Here is a 21,628-nt window from a genome sequence, read left to right as displayed (position 1 = left end):
TTCATTTTCATCCTAAGGTCAAGGTCATAAGGTCAAAATCTTAGAAAATTGCGAACTTTGACATAAAAATCATACGACCGCCCAAACTTTGAGAGCTAGGATGACAATATTTTTTTATGCATAATCTTGAGGTCATTCCCCACCAAAAGTCTTGAAACCATTTTGCTCTATCTCGAACACCTTGCCCGTGGCGCTCCCTTCAAGTTTGTTTTTACGCTGATTCATCAAAGTATGGATAATCCGAGGAGTGCGAAATGCCATATAGCCTATATGACGTTATATTGTTCCTGGAATGTTCCAGAGGAAGTTTTGCACCAAAGGTCATAATCCTTGACCTTTAAAGGCCACAAAGGTCATTTTTTCAAAGTTGTGGGAATCGAACTGGGTTTTCGACCTTCTTCGCCAAACTAACTCCAATAAGCTATAATGTTGTGGAGCCGGGTTTCGGCTGAGTGCTCGACCGCTATGTGGAGCCGCAGGGTCGACTCTACCGAACACCCGGAATCTAGATCGTACCTTTCAGAAAACTCCGAGGGTACCGGTCCCTTACTGGACCATGAATCGTCAATAATTCCACCACGTGGTACAGGGTTATTTGCCAATCTTCAAAATACCTAGAGATTCACGTGGCGAGTTACCGAGTATTCACACCCTCGACGGCACCCGTATGAGTCGAGCCGTTAGCATGCCCGACCCATGCGGATGGATGCCGAAGTCCTGTCGGTCCAAATGTACATTTACAGCGGCAACAGCCTTTATAATCCACCAACACGTGCCATGCTAAGCCAATGGAAGAAACACAGCAACGAACTGATACATTTAACAAATGTATTTATTTATAATGGGGGAAAGGGGGGAGCACACAAGAAGCAGAGTTATCCAACTATTGAGATGCACGTATGTACAGCAAAGAGCACTTAAACAATTCCTACTTACAGACGGGCCCACCGACACACACACACACACACACACACACACACACACACACACACACACACACACACACACACACACACACACACACACACACACACACACAGATACCCAGAAGGACATGGACCTGTCCACCTCGTGTGGTTCGGCTGACACGGGCGAACCAGGCCAGCGTCGAGATGCGATGATGGAATCCAGAGCTCCCTTCAGCGCTCTGCTCCAGAGCTCCCTTTAAACTCGGCAACCAAAACTCTCCTCTGTTTCCCAAACTGTCGAGGAGGCAGGAGGTTTCTCCGCCACTTCTCCAAGTCTTTGAGTTGAACGTCCAAGCGAGGGCTGATAACTCCACACTCGTTCAACCTGCCCGTCAGATTGACCACACCTTTTTACACACCTTGCCTGCTCGATGGTTATCAACCATCTCAAAAGCTCTCTAGTTCACCGACAGAGACGGCACGCAACCGACTTGCGGTTCTTGTGGAGGAAGGATCTCTCCTCTGTCCGATCGTGCTGCAACCTTATTCACCCTCATCCAGGGGGGAAGGGGATGCCTCCTCCCTCCCCGCTTTCCCTCACTGGACAGTTTTGGCACGTAAAATGCGCTTATCGCCCTGCCATTGGCCAAAACGGGCGGCAAATCCGTCGATTGGCCCGGGGGCGTGGTGACGTCACGCGGACTGCCTTTCTCACCTTCGCGGGGTCCGATTGGCTGAGCGGTGGCCACCTCACTCATAGTGCGCTGATTGGTCGAGGGCCACCGCGAGGCTCCTCCTTGAACTCCGCCCACCATGGCGTCGGCCAGAGCGAGGTGAAGGTGAGGGTGATGCTGGCGTTGTTATAGTTGATGTTGGTGGTGTAAAAATAAAAGAAAACCCTGACTATCAAAATAACTTCACAGCGCATGTACATTTAATTACCAATTAAACAAGGGACAGGGAGCTATCTATCCACATTTACTTGGCGAAATAACTGAGCTATAGGACCTGTATGTTGTGTGCTCATGGCTTCCATATTCGTAACAATAGCACGTATCCTGTTTCCTTATTTTAATGTCCACAACATTGTTTTGTGACCTTTAAAAGTTATTCAAAGGTCAAATTTTGAAAGTTACTGAGCGAAACCGGGTTTTCGACATTTTGCAGCTAATAACCTGTCACCCGTACCACATCATGTTGATCATTTTATAACTTGGTCAAAAATTATCACATTGTCTCATCCTTGACTTCTGAAACAATCTACATCGTGAAATACCGCTCGTGAACCATTGTCGTCTTCAGACTTGTCTTGTTTATTTCGTCAACAAGTAATTTGATGGAATTGTTTGATTTGATGGAATTTGATGGAAACAATTTCTTGTTTCCTTTGATTCAAATGTTTATCTCATGCGTTGTACTTAGTAATTCACGAGAATTCATATTTTCAGTTCCACAACAATCAACTTATTCTGACTCTTTTTACATGACATAGCTTTAATTACTGATGGTCTACAGTGTCTAATGGGGTATTGAGGGTCTTCACTGTGTTAAGGGTCTTGAGAGGTTAAAGGGTCCAATGTGTCTCATGGGGTCTTGAGGGTCTAAACGTTCAAGGGTCTAAATGCAAAGGTCTGTTGGAAATAAATGTAGAAGGATGTAGAGGACGGAAAACCCAGAAAGACTTGACTGAAGGTGGTGGAAGAAGAAATGCTGGTAAGGGGGTTAACAAGGGGAGATATTGAAAATAGGGCAAAGTGGAGAAGATTGTCATGGGGCCCACATGGTTAACCCCCAATCTCGCAGGGAAAATGGCCTTAAAAATACCAGGAGTGTGTGTGTGTGTGTGTGTGTGTGTGTGTGTGTGTGTGTGTGTGTGTGTGTGTGTGTGTGTGTGTGTTGTACACACAGTCGAGGGGTTATGGTAATGGGGGTGGGAGTTGGGGGCAGAAGGTGGGGAAAAGTGTAAAACTATCCTGGGGTAGTGGACACTCTCCATACCAAGTGTGAGTGAGCCCCAAGGGTGAACCCGGTATATGGAAGCAAACACACATGGTGGTGGGGGTAGGGTTGGGTGAAGGGTGGTTTAGGGTTTGGGGTGGGGGGGGTTTCATGCAAAACCACTTTGTGGGGGTGAAAGGTCTTCATGGCAAGTTTGTACCCTTTGTGTCAAAAGGAAGGTGTGGCCAGCAAATCAACACACACACACACACACACACACACACACACACACACACACACACACACACACACACACACACACACACACACACACACACACACACACACACACGTTGATATAGATCGTTAGATTTGAGACTAGGGGGGGGGGGCACGTCTTGGTAGATATTACCTTAGAACAGTTATAAATGTTCAGAGTAGTATGGTTTCTCAACTGTTGTGGATTTCCTTTTGGCAAGAAATGGTGTGCAAGCAAAAGCCACTCCGCTCTGTATTTTCAGAGTGCAGCCGAGTTAACACACCCAGCACGTTGTCAGATGCATCCGTTGAAACGAATGTGGGAAGGTTTGGATCGAAAAGAGCAAGAGGAGGGCTCTCAACAATCAGTGTCTTCAAAGGAGTGAAACTCCGCTCAGCTCCGGAAGTCCAAGTAAACTTGAAGTCAGTCGCAGACCAAAGCAGCGCACACATCGGTTCAACAACAGTGGCAAAGTTTGGCAGGAACTTACAGTTGCAAGAGTTAAGTCCCAAGAAGGAGTGCCAGAAAACAATGCTGAGAACCAGGTGCTTCAGTTATAGCTGTGATGTGGTCAGAGTCCGGAAAGTGACGGTCTTTTGAAATGAGATGTCCCAGAAAACGCAGGCTGGTTTGATCAAATGAACACTTGAGTGGTGACTTTTAGTCCAGTGTCATGCAAATCGTGTCGGACAGCACTGCCGTTTGTATCATGCTCAGCTTTGGAACGACCGGAAACAATTTTTGGCCAGGTGGTTTTGTACACCTGGTAATCCCAGAAGAATTGTCGCCATCATCTCTTGAAACACAGCAGGGGCCGATGTCAAGCCGTGTGGAATGGCGCAGTATCGGAAAAGTCCCTCGTTTGTAATAAAAGCCATCAAATCCCGGCTGTCATCGTTCTGGGTCACCTGATGGGAAGCACCAGCACGGCCAATTGTGGGAAAGACCGTCGCACATCTCAGCTCGGCAAAAAGTTCCTCCACGTCAGGCAATGGGTGACAGTCCACGAAAGTTGCTTTGTTGGGCTCCCGCAGATCGATAAACGTCTGAATCCCACCTGATTTCTTCTGAACGATAACTATTGGGGAAACCCAGGGAGATGCATCAACTTTCTCAATTATTCCCATCTCCAGCAGTTGGTTCAGTTCATCTGCAGACAGCTCGTCTCACAGACAGTGGAAGCAGTCACAATTTTTGTTGTACATGAGCCGCGGCATTTGACTTTATCCTATACAGTACCCCTTTTACACATCCCACAGGTGTCACGATTTCTAATCGGCACGAGTTTCTAGCACGGGAACGATTTGTTCTGAGGTCAGTGCAGAATTACCTACTATGTGGCACCGCAATGCTTTGATCCATTCCCAACAATGGAGAACCAAACTTAACGATGTAAAATGTGGCTGGAGCGATGACACCATCATGAAAACCAGTGATATGTAAGCATCTCAATCCAGGAAAGCCATCTTTCAAGTAAGTGACTAGTTTGATGAGAGACTCAATCAGTCAGTCGGCAAAATGTCTCTGGCACAGCTGTTCTGGCAGAATAGAGATCGAGGAGCCAATATCAGTGATGAGTTCCACATTGCAGTGATGCCCAGCAGGTGACTCAATTTGTACCTTACAGAGAATTTTGTATTTTGTAGAGACAGCATCGTTTAGGTAAAGCACAGAGAGTTCAGGAACTCCAACCTCGTGTACCTCTTTCTGGGCAGAGGCAGACTTTTGAGAAGTGTCCCACTGTCCCACAGGCATTGCATCTCTCATGTGAAGCAGGGCAAGAAGCTGCATTGACAAGGTGGTTTACAGACCCACACCTGGAGCATGTACGGCGATTTTTCGTGGACAAAGAATCCACGGAGCGGTTTGAAGGTGAGGTAATGGAACGCGATTCCTTCCGATGACTCTTTGTCTTTGCGTGTTTGGCGATGATCACGAGGACCGAAGCTGAATCGGATAGCAACGTTGCATTTAGCATGTCCGATTCAATTTTGCAGACCATTTAACTGCTTTCGTCAAGGTAAGATTTGGCTTGAACAACAGTCTTTCACAAATTCTGGTGTTGGAAGCATGCTCCACCAGTTGATCACATGGCCATCTCAATCCTCAATTTCTCTGAATTCACAAACGGCAGACAGTTCGCGCAAGGCCGCAACGTATTGACAGACTCGTCGGGCCTCTGAGCTCTCTGATGCAATTTATGGCGTTCAGCGATCACATTGATTTTCTGTATGAAGTGCTTTTCGAAAACAGCCACAGCGGCTTCAAAGGTACTACCTGTGGCCGGTAAGGTGTCTCTCCGTCCACAAGCAGTGTAACAGAACAGCACCCTTTCACATAAACAGCTTGGTGTTGACTTGGTGGTTAGGGTGGCTGGCGTTGGATCTTAGAGTCCTGAGTTCAAGCCCCTGTTTTTTTCCGTTCAATTAACACCAGGTGGGGTTGACTCAGCCTGTCATCCTTCTGAGGTCGATGAAATGAGTACCAGTGTACTCATAATAGGGGCATTGCATCAGTGGCATGGCTGTGCCCTCAACCAATGATGCAACCAGCAGCACACAAAGATGACGACCGTTTCAGATCTCAGGCCAGGCCTCACCTTTGGTGTCGATGATAAGTTATATTAGTAGTTCTCAAACATTTTCTTCATTTTCTTCCAAGTGTGGAACGGAATAGCAGGTTTTCCCATTCAGGGCAGAAACTGAGTGGGTAACGGAACGGAAGCTGCCATCCTCGTCACATTTTGTTGTTTGGAGCTTCGACTTACAATAAATTGGATTCAGACCACAGGTGTGCAGTACACAGGCTTTACTTAAAATGTCACCAGCTTTCTACTCTTCTTCTTCTTATTATCTAACCAAATCCGTATGCCACCCTTGATCGCAGTCTTGTGTCCAAAGTGAGATTAGCATTTACATCGTCAATATACAAACGTTTTCACAACATGCATTTTCTTGAAAGTTTTGTCATTCTTTAAAAATGAATCACAAAATTCCTTTTCAATTCCGCTTCCCTTCTCTCATCGTACTCACAAAACGGGAAGCCAAGCTTTGAAAGTAACTTGACAATGTCAGAAACCATTGCAAGGTGAGGCCTGTTTCTCAATGGTACTGATGAGTTTTTGAAAGTTTCACTGCAGCGGATATAGTTTCTTCGCCGTTTGAAGCATTGCCACTTTTCCAAACATTTCAAATGAACCAGTCTGACTCTGATGAAGAATCAACTATACTCTTCCTCACTGGGTCTTTAATCCACTGAATAAACACACTACCACTACAACTATTTATTTAACAGCCCCAATTCCCACCATGTTATACTGTCAAAGTCTCCACATCTGACAGTCGTTGACGATTTGAAGTGTTATAATTGCTTATACACACTCGCTTCTGAGCTGTCCAGCATGGGTTCGAATCCCGACCTACTTAGAAACTGTCTGCTGTTTCACAGGCAGGGCGAGGCATCACAATGTTAAAATGGACATCCCAGCTGCTGGCGCGACTTGGTAGATGTTAAAGACCCAACGATGTCCTCGGCGAAGAGCAAGCAAGCTATCCCCAACACCGTGACCAAATTACAAATTCCTGCCTTGACTTCCTTCGTCGGTGACAACCTGTCCATGATTGTAACCCGAGCCAGGAAATTGCTTCGGCACAACAGTCCGTATAGAACACGGGACATGATTGATTGGTATTGCTTATACGGGAAGGCTGTGCAAGATGACACCATATATGTTTTTTTCTTTGTGAAGTCACAGATCACTGAAGAACAAAACGACAGAGTACGAGGGAACTTTGACCGACATGGAAGGATAGCAGGGGACAAGCGGACATTATAAGGATCTTCATTGCATACATGTAGAGCAATGTCACCCGGCACCTACCGAAGTGACTGGCACCATGGAGTAAGCAGTCGACGCGAATGCGAATCTGCAAGTCTGTTTCGAAAGCCAATCTGTAACCAATGCGATGATCACGGCTTGCTCTACCAGCCGGTCCTCAAATATATTCCAACATGACCATTTAATTTTGACATTTTTCAGGGGGTGATCCTTGATGCCATCGTATTAATTAATTTCTCATTCAATTATCACTCCAAAATCTACTATACTAAAATAATACAATATGTTTGGATGAATGTGTGTTTGTTTGTTCGTCCTTTATAGGCGGCCGAACCGTTGGATGGAATGAGATGAAACTTGGCATGAGCGATCCTTGGGACATGAGAACGGACAGGGGGGGGGGGGGGGGAGGGGGTCAAGTCAAAGGTCACCGGGTAACTTCAATATTTCAATTTCATCCGATCGAGACGGGACCAACGCCATTCGACAGATAATCAAAATTAAATGACAGTTGATTGACGACATTCACTTCCGACTTCCTGTTTTCGAGTTATGACGTCATAAATTGACTAAAACATCAATTTTTCATGTTTGTTTGTCCTTTATAGACGGCCAAACCGTTGGATAGAATGAGATGAAACTTGGCATATGTGATCCTTGGGAACGGACATAAGGGGGTCAAGGTCAAAGGTCACGGGGTCAAGGTCACCGGATAACGTCAATTTCATCCGATCGAGACGGGACCAACGCCATTCGACAGATAACTGTACCCGCCCATGGGTGGGTACTTTGCGAGTGAATAATGAACACAAGGTTTTCTAATTGTTTGGGTTTTATTGTTAAACACGTTTTGAGGAAATCACCCAGGACAGTCTGCACAGAAAATGAAACCGATAGCACCGTCAGGCATGACAGAGGTGGCCAGCCGACAAAGAGGCAGCCTCATGAGGCCTAGTCAGGCCAACTTGGGCCCGGCTTAATCCTAGGCCTTGTGCGGTAGGCGTCGGGTGGTCAGGTCACTATTCAAACCCTTGGTGCTCTGCTTTGTCTGGAAAAAGAAAAAAAAAATACATACAGTATAATCAATGTATAACACCAACTTCATGGACTTTGGAAGCCATAGTCCAAGACTTGTATTAGCATAACCAGATTGCTCCATAATAATCTACATTTTAAAATTGCTCATACTAATCTATGCCTGGTGTTGGCTTAATGGTTAGGGTAGTGGGCTTGGGATCCTAGGGTCCTGAGTTCAAATCCCACTCTACTGTTGAATTAATACCAGGTGGGGCTAACTCGGCCTGTCATCCTTCCAAGGTCGGCAAAATGAGTGCCAGCATGTTGGTAAACTGTGTCGGAGCGGCGACCCGTCCAGGATTGTGTCCAATAGCCAAGGAGACTGCTTAGGCAGCACCGACGCTCTGCACAGAGTATAGTCCCAATGAATGGATGGATAATAATCTATATATTTGATTGCTCCATAATAATCAATATATTAACTTGCCGGATTTCTCCGTCCATCCCTCTGTCTGTCATGCTATATTCACCGAGATGTCATTATGACGTCGAGTGCGAGGTTAGGCTTCTACAGATGTGTGCGTCATCCTGGCATCCAGCACCCATCCCGTCGCTTCGATAATGCCAGGTGGACACCAGAGCCAATATGTGTGACGTCTTTAGGCGACAGGCTGTGTGCCAGAATTGAGGCATCACGATGATGGATTGAGTAAGACGGCGTTATGTCTAGCGCTAGGCCTTTACAGCGGTGTATTATTCATGACTCAATGAGATTTACATTTTGCAATAGGGGTAAAAAAAACAAAAAACGTCATCTCTGCTCCCTGGGAACATAAAACGAATCCATAATCTTGTTTTTTGGCGAATACGTGTGCATATTACGAAAATTAACGCCGAGTTGTTAGCAGTAAAGAAAATGTTCCTGAAAAAAAAATTTTTGTGTGCAAATATTGACAGAAAACAAACAGTATTATTGTTCTGTGACATATCAGTTATGTTGTTCAACTACCATCAGCGAAGCGACAGGTTCAATGCTAGTAATGTAAAAGCAAAACAAGCCTCGACTTAAACAGTATCTAATCAAGAATGAGCTCTATACATATACTTGAGCATAAAACGTCCTTTTTACCTTCACAAGAGAACAAACCAGTTCTGTTTAATGTCCCCCCCCCCCTCCTTCATTTTTCCACTAATCGAAGTTGTTCATTATTTATAGTTTCCCAAAATGGGGAAAATGAAGACAGGGAATAGCTGTGGTCTTTTCAAATGCTGGTGTAACATGACCATTTGCACATCCAGATCTGTTATGGTCCATAGCCACCCGAAAGGTCTTGTCTTTAGCCGATAAAACTGCGTTTGGTAGTACAGCCATGAGGCTTCTCTGTAGTCTAATCTACAAGCCGAGACCTACTCCAAACTGGGAGGGGAACGATTCAACGCAATCGAGCATTGTATGTTTAAAATGGTTTATACAAAATACCCGGCTTCTTTTACTTCTCCTTTCATACGCAGCACAGGGCTACAGGGAGCAAAACTTGCTGGGAGAGTTGCTGTGCCGCTGATGTAGTGCTCCCTGTAGGTGAGAGCGGGAATTTGGAATTTGGCCATGGTGCCAACAATAACTTGCCCACTCTTTGCGAAGGATACTGTGGAATCTAACGTCCACCAACTTATGCCGGCAGATGGGACATCCAATTTAACATCCATCCGAGGGATGGCACCCACATTGAAGAATTGCCCTGCACATTAACACCAGGATGACAGTTTATAGCAGGGTCAGGATTCAAACCCAGGCGAGACAGGTCAGAGTGTAGTTTGCACACATCTAGGCTCTCCTACCATCCAAAATACCCTGCCATTAACATTTCTATTACAACTAGCATCTCCTCGTGTCACAAGCATTATTGCATTCCATCGTGGCACAACAAGGTGAAGAAGTCGCAGACCTCAGCATGAATACGTCCGCACAGTCGAGGTGTCAGGCCTTGGTGGACCGGGCAAGCTGCCTGAAAGGTGAAGAAGTGTATAAATAAGTATGTTGGAAAAATGATTCACAGATTGTGCAAATAAAGCAGTATTGTCTGTCTGTCTGTCACTCTGTCACTCTGTCACTCCCTCACTCTCTCACTCTCTCTCACTCCCTCAAACACACTCTCTCACACTCATGCTCTCTCTCACTCTCTCTCTCACTCTCACACTCTCTCACACCCTCACCCTCACTTTCACACTCTCACACTCTCTCACTTTCTCACTCTCTCACTTTCTCACTCTCTCACTCACTCTCACACTCTCTCTCACACTCTCTCTCACACTCTGTCACTCCCTCACTCTCTCACTCTCTCTCACTCCCTCAAACACACTCTCTCACACTCTCATGCTCTCTCTCACTCTCTCTCTCTCACTCTCACACTCTCTCACACCCTCACCCTCACTTTCACACTTTCACACTCTCACACTCTCTCACTTTCTCACTCTCTCACTTTCTCACTCTCTCACTTTCTCACTCTCTCACTCTCTCTCACACTCTCTCTCACACTCTGTCACTCCCTCACTCTCTCTCTCTCACTCTTACACTCTGATTCTCTCACTCTCACTCACACACTCTCACTCTCACACACCCTCACTCACTCTCACACTCTCTCTCTCTCACTCTCTCACGCCCTCACTCCCTCACACTCTCACTCTCACACCCTCACTCTCTCACTCTCCCACACCCTCACTATCTCACACTCACTCTCACACTCTCTCTCACTCTTTCTCAGACTCTCACTCCCTCACTCGCACTATGTCACTCTCACCGGGTCTCACTCTCTCTCACTCTTTCTCACACTCTCTCGCTCTCACACTCTCTCGCTCCCTCACTCTCTCGCTGCCTCACTCTCTCATTCTCACACTCACTCTCACACCGTCACTCTCTCACTCCCTCACTCACATTCTGTCACTCTAACACTCTCTCTCTCTCTCTCTCTCTCTCTCTCTCTCTCTCTCTCTCTCTCTCTCTCTCTCTCTCTCTCTCTCTCTCTCTCTCTCTCTCTCTCTCTCTCTCTCTCTCTCTCTCTCACACACTCTCTCACTCAGACTCCCTCACACACACTCTCACTGTCTCTCACTCTCTCACACCCTCACTCTCTCACACCCTCACTCTCTCACACACTCACTCACACTCGCTCACTCACACTCGCTCACTAAACACTCGCTCACTCACACTCTGTCACTCGCTCACTCACACTCTCTCACTCTCACTCTCACACACTCAATCTCTCAATCTCTCACTCTCACTCACACTCTCACTCTGTCACTCTCTCATACCCTCACTCCCCCACTCTCTCACAACATCACACTCTCACACTCTCTCACTCCCATACTCTGTCACTCTCTCTCTCTCACTCACACTCTCATTCTCTGACACTCTCACTCTGTCAGTCTGTCACTCTCTCACACTCTCTAACACTCTGTCAGTCTGTCACTCTCTCACGCTGTCACACTCTCTAACACTCTCTCTCTCTCTTTCTCTCTCTCTCTCTCTCTCTCTCTCTCTCTCTCTCTCTCTCTCTCTCTCTCTCTCTCTCTCCCCGTCCCTCTCTCTCTCTCTCTCTCTCTGTCTCTCTCTCTCTCTCTCTCTCTCTCTCTCTCTCTCTCTCTCTCTCTCTCTCACACTGTCACTCTCTCACTCTCACTCCCTCACACACACTCTCTCACTGTCTCTCTCTCTCTCACACACACTCTCTCACTGTCTCTCTCTCTCTCTCACACACACTCTCTCACTGTCTCTCTCTCTCTCTCACACACACTCTCTCACTCTCTCTCTCTCTCTCTCTCTCTCTCTCTCTCTCTCTCTCTCTCTCTCTCTCACACACTCTCTCACTGTCTCTCTCTCTCTCTCTCTCACACTCTCTCTCTCACTCACACCCTCACTGTCTCACTCTCTCTCTCACTCTCTCTCACACTGTCACTCACTCTCTCTCACCCTCACACTCTCTCACTCTCACTCTGTCACTCTCTCACTCTCACACCCTCACACCCACACTCTCTCACCCTCACTCTCTCACACCCACACTTTCTCACTCACTCTCACTCCCGCTCTCATGCTCTCTCACTCCCTCACACCCTCACTCTCTCACACACTCGCTCACTCACACTCGCTCACTCACACTCTGTCACTCGCTCACTCACACTCTCTCTCTCACACACTCAATCTCTCATTCTCTCACACTCACTCTCTCTCACTCACACACTCTCACCCTCACACTCTCACACCCTCACTCTCTCACACCCTCACTCTCTCACATCCTCACTCTCTCACAGCCTCACTCTCTCACTCTCACACCCTCACTCACTCTCTCACACTCTCACTCTCACACCCCTCACTCTCTCATACCCTCACTCTCTCACACTCTGTCACTCTCACACACCCTCACTCTCACACTCCCTCACTCTCACACTTTCACTCCCTCACTCTTTCACACTCTCACACTGCAACTCTCACTCACACCCTCACTATCTCACACCCTCAATCTCTCACACTCTCTCACTCTCATTCTCTCACTCTCTCACACCCTCACACTCACATCTTCTTACTCTCACACTCTCACACCCTCACTCTCTCACACCCACTCTGTCACTCTCTCTCTCTCATTCCTCACTCTCTCTCTCTCATTCCTCACTCTCTCACTCTCACACTCTCTCTCACTCCCTCACTCTCTCACACACCCTCACGCTCTCTCACTCTCTCACAGCCTCACTCTCACACTCTCTCTCACCCTCTCACACCCTCACCCTCATTCTCTCTCTCTCTCACTCTCTGACTCTCTCACTCTCTCACACCCTCAATCTCTCACTCTCTCTCATTCTCTCACTCTCTCACACCCTCACTCTCTCACACTCACATCTTCTTACTCTCACAATCTCACACCCTCACTCTCTCACACCCTCACTCTCTCACTCTCACTCTCTCACTCTCACTCTCACTCTGTCACACCCTCACTCTCTCACACCCACTCTCTCTCACTCCCTCAATCTCTCACACACCCTCACACTCTCTCACTCTCACTCCCTCTGTCACTCTCACTCTCACTCCCTCTGTCACTCTCACTCTCACACCCTCACACCCACACTCTCTCACTCTCACACTCTGTCACTCTCACACCCTCACACCCTCACTCTCACACTCTCTCACCCCTCACTCACTCATACCCTCACTCTCTCACTCTCTCACACTCTGTCACTCTCACACTCCCTCACTCTCACACTTTCACTCCCTCACACTGCAACTCTCACTCACACTCACACTCTCTCACTCTCACACCCTCAATCCCTCACTCTCTCTCACTCTCATTCTCTCACTCTCTCACACCCTCACACCCTCACTCTCTCACACCCACTCTGTCACTCTGTCACTCTCTCTCTCATTCCTCACTCTCTCACTCTCACACTCTCTCTCACTCCCTCACTCTCACACACCCTCACACTCTCTCACTCTCACCCCCTCTCTCACTCACTCTCTCTCTCTCTCTCTCTCTCTCTCTCTCTCTCTCTCTCTCTCTCTCTCTCTCTCTCTCTCTCTCTCTCTCTCTCTCTCTCTCTCTCTCTCTCTCTCTCTCTCTCTCTCACACCTTCACTCCCTCACTCTCACACTCTCTGTCACTCACCGCACTCTCTCACCCTCACACCCTCACTCTCTCACACTCTCACTCTCACACTCTCACCATGGGCTTCCGCAGAAAAAAATGCAGGGGGGAGGGGGGGCAATGTTATCCTGAGATCGCCGTGTTAAGTGTGAAGACATTTTTTTGCTCAGATTACTGTAAATAACAGAACAAAATGTTAACAATTCTCCAGGTAGAAGACGCACGATTGATCGAATGTCTTGATATTTGGCGTGGAAGATAGTGTTTTTTCGTTCATTCCTTCTATGTTGCGGCTATTTATTTTATTTCAGTTACAAAACTCATGCTCATTTTCTGCGTTGGATTTTATACAAAATAATTAAACTAAATGTTCTTGATTTGATTGTAATAGAGTCTGGGGAAGACCAGTGTATTAAATTTGTTTTCTTTTGTTAACCTCATTTTTCTTATTTTTCAGGAATGTGAAATGGATCTCAGGAGGTTCTTTGAAAAACGTAAGTCTGATGACTGACAACAATCAAGACACCCCGGGTACATCGGAGACCCATGTTGAACCAGCAGAGCAGCGCAGAGGGGTACATCACGAGTAGTTACTCACAGCAACCAATCAGATGCCACCCCAAACACCACTTGCGAAAGTGGCCAATGACTTTCCTCATCATCTGGACATTGGATCATACGTCAAAACCACAGAACATTTGACCAATAATCGAAGATATGACCTCCTGATGAACACATACGTCCCACCAACTGATTACAGCTATCAGAACGATTTACAGGGCTCCCGCTGTTTCCGCCACACGTGGATAAACCAATATTCTCCATGGCTGGCCTACTCAAGTCACTTGAAAGGTGCTCTGTGCAAATACTATGTGCTGTTCCCTCAACCAGTGCACCGAGGTCTAATGGGTGCGTTCATCGTGACTCCTTTTGTTAAATACAAAGACTTCAATGAGTGCGCGAGGAAGCACATGCTTTCCTCCTGGCACAAAGGCGCACTGCAAGATGCCAACAATTTCCTCACCACCATGCAAAGGTCAGAGTTGACCATCATGAGCCAGATGGACCGAGCAGTCACTCAAAACTGAGAGAAACTGTCCCCCATACTATCCAGCATTCTGTTCTGCTGCAGCCATGACATTGCATTGAGGGGGAAGGAGAGTACATCAGGGAACCTCTGTGACCTACTGCGATTCAGGATAGAAGCAGGGGACATGGTCCTGAAGGATCACATGGAGGGCGCAAGCAAAAATGCGAGATGCACATCAGTTTGTGTACAGCACGAGCTGATAGTTCTCTCCGAAGAAGTAGTAAGAGACAATATTGTGAAAGCTGCAAATGAATCAAATGGATTCTCTATCATTGCAGATGAAACTGCTGACATATCAGGCACCGAGCAACTGTCCATTGGAGTACGATTTGTTGCGCTGCAGGAACAACGGAATGACTCGGCCACCATACGTGAGGAATTCCTTGGATTCATTCCACTGGAGAGGGTGGACGCTGCAACAATTGCAGATACTATCATTGACCAAACAAAAAAATTTGGTCTTTACCTCGACAAACTCCACGGCCAAGGCTACGATGGATGCTCAACCATGGCAGGAAAAGACAATGGTGTACAGGCCCGTATCAGGAACACCTATCCCAAAGCTGTTTTCGTGCACTGCTCTTCACATCGACTGAATTTGGTGGTTCATGATCCGAATTCTGTCGCAGATGTGAGGAATACGACTGGAACTGTGAAATCTATCATTAAATTCTTCCGTGACAGTCCCAAGCGCAGGAGACTGGTTCCAAATATACCTTTGTTGTGTGAAACCAGATGGAGCGCAAAGTACAAAAGCATCCGCATCTTTTCAGAGAACTTTTGTGATATCTATGCACAACTGGAGCAACTGGAGACAAACCAGCATGAGTCACAGAGTACACATCAGATGGCGTATCAGCTGAGGTGTGCTGCAGGAACCACAGTGTTCCTCATCTGTCTGAAGATCATTGCGAAGTACTCAGCGATGATGGAGCCAGTTACCCAACAGCTGCAGGCAGTCGACATGGACATGATGGGAGTCTGAGATCACATCGACCTGTTTATGAAGGCTTTCCGAGCTCACCGGGATGGTGCAGACCGTGTGTTCTCAGAAGATGTCATCTCTGAGGTGAAAACCTTGGCAGAAGAACTTGGCATAGACTTGACTATGCCTCGGCAATGCGCACGCCAGGTCCACTGGCCGAATGTAGGAGGCTCCATTGAGGAGTACTCTCGCCACACCATCAATGTCCCGTACATGGATTCCTTGATCCAGTCTCTGGAAAGTTGCTTTGGTGAAAGTAACGCCATATTTTCACATTTTCGCACTACATCGGAGAGAAATACAGCAAACAAAGAGATGAATTCAAGAACATCGTTTCATCTGTCAAGGAAATGTATGGCATTGACAACCTTGTAGAAGAAGCTCTAGCATGTTATGACATGCAGAAGCATAAGCCACTGGATGACAACTCTCTGGGTATGATCGAGCTGGTGAAGCAGACCACTCTGTTCCCTGCTGTGCGCAAGGCTATCCTCATCGCACTGACTCTGCCTGCAACATCATGTACAGTGGAAAGGTCCTTCAGCACACTGCGCAGGGTGAAGACCTGGTTAAGATCAACAATGAGTGATAAACGTCTGTCCGGCCTCTGCATGCTAAGTGTCCACCGTGACAAAGTGAACAGCCAGATGACCGAGCTAATGAACAGGGTCATTGACAATTTCGGAAGAGATCCCCGACGGCTCCAATTCCTGTTCCAAGAGTAGTAAGCTGCTCTAACTGAATGAACTGTTGAGAAATGTTTATGTTATTTTATTCATTTTGTATTTTCCATGTAATTTTTTCAAATTTTTGATTTTCCAGGGGGGGGCAAATGCCTCCCCCCCTTGCCCCTCCCTGCGGACGCCCATGACTCTCTCTCTCTCTCTCTCTCTCTCTCTCTCTCTCTCTCTCTCTCTCTCTCTCTCTCTCTCTCTCTCTCTCTCTCTCTCTCTCTCTCTCACTCTGTCTCTCTCTCTCACTCTGTCTCTCTCTCTCACTCTCTGTCACTCTCTCACTCTCACTCTGTTACTCTGTCTCTCTTTCACTCTCTCACCCTCTCACTCTCTCACCCTCTCACTCTCTCACTCTCTCTTGATGTACATTATCCTGTTTAATGCCTCTCATCTTTCCATCATCATGTGCTCCTTTCAAATACGTCATGCACCCCCCACAGCTTACTTTCTGACGGTAGCTTGCGATGGGGAGGAGGTGTGGCCACTGGGGGGAGGGCTGTAGGAGGTGGGGGTGGTAGACGATATGCTGGAGGGAGGGGTGGCTCTGGGGGAGCACCCACCCCCAGAGGGGGTTCCTTGGGGCGGAAACGCTTTCTCCAAGAGGGAGCTCTTTGAAAACCCCTATCTTCACCCTGCGGTAATGAAGACAAAAAATTAACGAATTAAAACTAGACAAGAGGAAGTTTGATGATATTAAAATAATAAAATAATGGATGGATGTAACATCTCTATGGAGCTTTTCTTTGGCACATATTGAAGAACAGGAGGAAAGAAGGGGAGAAAGAAAAGAACAAGCTGTAGTCATCTTCATGCTCTATAAAAACGATGTCAAGTGAGAACCACACTTGAGGATGGGCACTCAACCTCAGCATGACACGGTCAGTATGGCCCCTGGAATTACAACAAAAGAACCACTCTCTTGAGATCACTTGCCATGTCCTGATGGAGTAGATTATGACCAGAGTTGAGTGATGCTGCAGATCATGAGGCAAGAATCTGGAACTTTGCCAGCGTACCAGCACACAATAGACTACGCTTGTCAAAAAAGCATTACGCGGTCTTTATCGTTTCAAAGTGAGTGTTAGCAGCTAGAGCAGCAGGCTTAATATCTGCTCCAAGAGGATGGTGTGCTCTATGGGGGCTGCAGTGTCCTTACTCTGTCTGTCCTAGCTGCACAGCAACTTTAGTTGAGAAGAGGAAAGTGGGAATCAAGAGTAAGTATACATTGAATACAAGAAGGGGACTCGGTAGAGCGATACCTCCGCCACGTAATACCTGATCCATGGGAACATATTGGGCCCAATACATTTTTGAAATATCATGCTATACAGTACTATATCGTTTTTGGCCCTATCTCACAATGGTGAAGAATCACTTTGAAAATTAAATAATTTTCTTATCCAGATCCGGATCTGGATTCGGATCTTCACCAAAATCGAATCAATTCGTCCTTGAAACAAACCCAACATGTCTACCAAGTTTCATCCGAATCCATACACAACTTTTTGAGATATCGTGCTATGTATAATTTTTTAGCCCAATCTCTCAATGGTGAAGAATCACTTTAAAATACTAGTAGTCGGATCCGGATCTTCAACAAAATCAAATCAATTCATCCTTGTCACACACCCAACATGTCAACCAAGTTTCGTCCGAATCCGTCCACAACTTTTTGAGATATCGTGCTCTATATCGGTTTAGCCCTATCTCTCAATGGTGAAGAATCACTTAAAAAATTATCAGATGCAGATATTCAACAAAATCGAATCAATTCTTCCTTGTCACACACCCAACCTGTCCACAAATTTTCATCTGGATCAGTCCACAACTTTTTGAGATATCCTGTGCACAAACAGACAAACAGGGTGAAAACAACCTCTTTTCACCTTCGGTGATGGAGGTAAGAATTCCTTCTGGAAAGATGAAATGATTTAAAAAGTTTATCAACAGTCTTGAATATAAAATAAAAATATAATGTGGATGAATATAAAAGGAAAATATAAATATGCAATTCTGAGTTTGATCAGTGTTTTAAGACCATGATGTATAAATACCAAAGTGGTCTGTTGTTCAATCACAGAGAAATACAACAAGAACGGCTCCTCACCTCCTCTAACCGCCTGTCTGTGCCAAGAGCAAGCAAGTTGTTGAACTCTCGCTCGAGAATCTGTCGTGCCTGGAAATAGAAATGCAGCACAGCTCGATTATATTGCACAATATCTCAGGTCTCTATCCCAAATAGTCTTAATTTTCCAATCGACCAAGATCTTCATTGCAACAATAATATTCGAGATGCTCCCAACCAACCTCCTTCCAGGCATTCTCATCCATATCAGCTTCACAATAGTTCCTCAACTTGGCTCTTTGTCCCTACGTACCTGCGTGTTCTGCGTTGGGACCTGCAGAGCAAGAGCCAGACTGCAATGGTCGAACCCATCATCGAGTGCCAGCAAAGCCCCATGAACTCCACTTTCCACCAGGTTCCCAGCAAAGTCTCGCAGACCAATCGATACAACCCATGCCATGACCCGCTCATTACTCCACACTAAAACATCTGCAAGGTGCCAATAATTCATCAGCCTCGTTAATGACACTTGTGGAAATATAACGTCGCGTTAACCTTATTTCCACGAAGGTGCATGCATTGAGGCAGTGATTTTACAGTAGGTGCTGCAAAACGAGCGAGAGTGACAAACCGCAAGGTATGAGTACCTGCCAGTGTTACAACAAAAACAGCCATTTTCCCAAATTCAAATTTTGAAAGCATTTGATATTTAAACCATACCTCCTCTTGAACACATCCAATGTTACTGCAGAATTATCTTTGCCCCCCACACCCCATGCAGCGGAAGACAGGGTTTGTCGTGTGTGTGTCTCCACATGCGGGTTTCCTAAGGTGACACGGAGCCCTCCCAAGTCTTGAAGAGTCGAAGTATCCAACTTTGTGTGTGCGTGCACGTGGATATATATATATATATATATATATATATATATATATATATATATATATATATATATATATATATATATATATATACACGTGTATATTTCAATATTTTCACCATTTGGTGCCTTATAGCCTGGAATTTAATTGCATTAAATCAGACTTTTTCCACCTTTATTTACACATCGTAACCCACAACTTCCAAGTGAAAAACAAATTCCACAAATTTCAGGAAATTAATTAAAAATACAAAACTGGAATATCTTTGTTGGATAAGTGTCCATCCCCTTATAATAGCAATTGTATATTCGGAGTTGTCTCATCCCCCATTCCTGTCCAGGCTGGAGTTCCTCAAGGCAGTGTTCTGGGCCCTGTTCTTTTTCTGGTTTTCATCAATGATCTCTCTGACTCTCAGGAAAATCCTCTTTATCTCTTTGCGGATGACTCCACCCTCTGCTGTACCATCTGTAATCCCTCAGACCGGCAAGCAGCAGCTTCTTCCCTCTCTGCAGATCTGGATAATAATCACAAGCTGGTCCAACACGTGGAACATGTCTTTTAACCCTGACAAATCTCACACTCTCACTATGTTTCTCCAAAAGGACGGTCTGGAAACCCTCCCATCTGCTTTCTCAACAATCCTCTTGAAGAAGTCCTTTCATTCAAGCTTCAGGGTCTCACTATCTGCCATGGTCTTTCCTGGGAAAGCAACATTTCCAACCTGGCCTCCAAAGCTAGTCGCCGACTGGGCATCCTTCATCGTGCAGGACCTTCCTTGGCACACCTGAGCTCCAACCACATACAAAGCTTTTGTTCACAGCCTGATGGAGTACTGCTCTCCCCTCTGGGCTGGTGCACCCACCTCTCATCTTCCTCGGCTTCACGCTGTTAAACCAAGGCATTTAAGATCATTGGTATCTCCCACGATGAGGCTGTCTTTGGGTCTCTCACTCTCTAACCGCAGGCAGGTTCGTTGGGCTTTCTGTCTTCTACCGTTTCTTCTCTGGCCTCACGCCCCTCTCCCCCACTCTGTCTGAGATGTCCCCCCCCCATATTTCCACAGGGTGCTCAAGGTCCGCCAGCAACCCTCTTCTGGTAAAACTACCAAAATCAAGAATCACTGCTTGTCTTCACTCTTTCATTCCTCTTTTTCCCCACTTTTGGAATAAGCTCCCACACTCTCTTCATTCCCACTCTTCCCTCCAGGCCTTCAAAACAGCTGTTCACCACTACCTCTTATCTTCAGGGTGAAAAGGGCAGAGAGAGGAAGTGAAAGAGCAACAGAGTCGGCTGTGGTGCCATCTGAAGTGAGGAAAGGGATTGAGGGGGAGCATATATCAGCAATGGACTTGACAAGGCACCACCAGGTTTTAGAGGAGGGAGACCAGTTTGGAAGATCATTATTGAGATTGGACAGATGTTGTTTTCTGGCTCTCTTGAGAGTAGACACACACTTGTTGCAGGCTTTGTTGAATGATCTGAGGTTGCCTTGTCAGATTTCCCTTCCAGAAGGAGAATGCAAGTTGTTTTAAAGCAACAGCTTCAACAGGATTCAGAGAACCAAGAGCAAGAGGATGGGTAAGATAATTGAAGACAAGATGGGATGAATCTGTGCATAAGAGACAGCAGTTTTCTGTGAAAGAATTCCCAGGCTGAATTAATATCAAGTGCAAAGAATCAGTCCTCAAGTGTAAAAAAAAACTCCGCGAATGTAGAAGCAGGTCGTATTTTATAAACTGCGATTACACGGGGTCTGTGAATGGTGGGGTCTCATAGTATCTTATTACTAATTACTCATATTTAATCATTTAATCGTGTTCATTAATGACTTCCGGTTATTGCAGTTAATATACATCATTCTTACATCCCCGGAGGTAGTGCGTCTCGGCTGGAAATTACACGTCCGGTCCACGTATCCTCATTTAACGCAATGCTTTACGAGCCCCATTCTGCATGAAGTTGCTATTAAGCAAATCTCTCAGGGACCTATCCTTCCTGTAAACTGGGGCATTACTGTACTGGATACAAGATATATATGCATGTATATATATATATGAATATAGACCCTCTCATGGACAGGCCCTTGCTGCTCCTATGGTTGGCAGTGAGTGCCTCGGAAGCAGCGGGGGAAAGAGAGGGGCATCTCTATAGTGGAAGAATTTCGTGCTCAGCCAGTGGGTTACCCAGATATCTCAGCACTGGTACAGTTCACCAGAGTACCTGGGTTTGATTCCTGGTCTGGGCCCGTAATTTTTTCATAAAGACTTTCAATGCTTGTTTCCTGCTCA

General features: G+C 46.2%; 1 protein-coding gene across 7 annotated transcripts in view; it reads right to left on the bottom strand.

Annotated features, from left to right (window-relative positions):
* Window positions 1-7,757: 7,757 nt before the first annotated feature.
* Window positions 7,758-21,628, bottom strand: part of LOC147013497 (liprin-alpha-2-like) — a 126,781-nt gene continuing 112,910 nt past the window's right edge. For all 7 annotated transcript variants that reach the window (XM_085855332.1, XM_085855330.1, XM_085855335.1 and 4 more), the window contains 5 exons: window positions 18,775-18,950; window positions 18,504-18,572; window positions 16,842-17,028; window positions 9,907-9,966; window positions 7,758-7,991 (listed from right to left, as the gene is read on the bottom strand). In XM_085855332.1, the coding sequence (XP_085711458.1) occupies window positions 9,908-9,966; window positions 16,842-17,028; window positions 18,504-18,572; window positions 18,775-18,950 (491 nt within the window). In that variant the 3' untranslated portion in view covers window positions 7,758-7,991; window position 9,907. The remainder of the gene's footprint in view (window positions 7,992-9,906; window positions 9,967-16,841; window positions 17,029-18,503; window positions 18,573-18,774; window positions 18,951-21,628) is intronic.

This window comes from Eptatretus burgeri, chromosome 14 (genome assembly GCF_056783735.1).
Source record: "Eptatretus burgeri isolate ZD-2024b chromosome 14, Ebu_testis_v1, whole genome shotgun sequence".
Classification (NCBI taxonomy): domain Eukaryota; kingdom Metazoa; phylum Chordata; class Myxini; order Myxiniformes; family Myxinidae; genus Eptatretus; species Eptatretus burgeri.
Note: the sequence above shows the minus strand (reverse complement) of the source record. Positions and strands in the feature narration are given on the sequence as shown.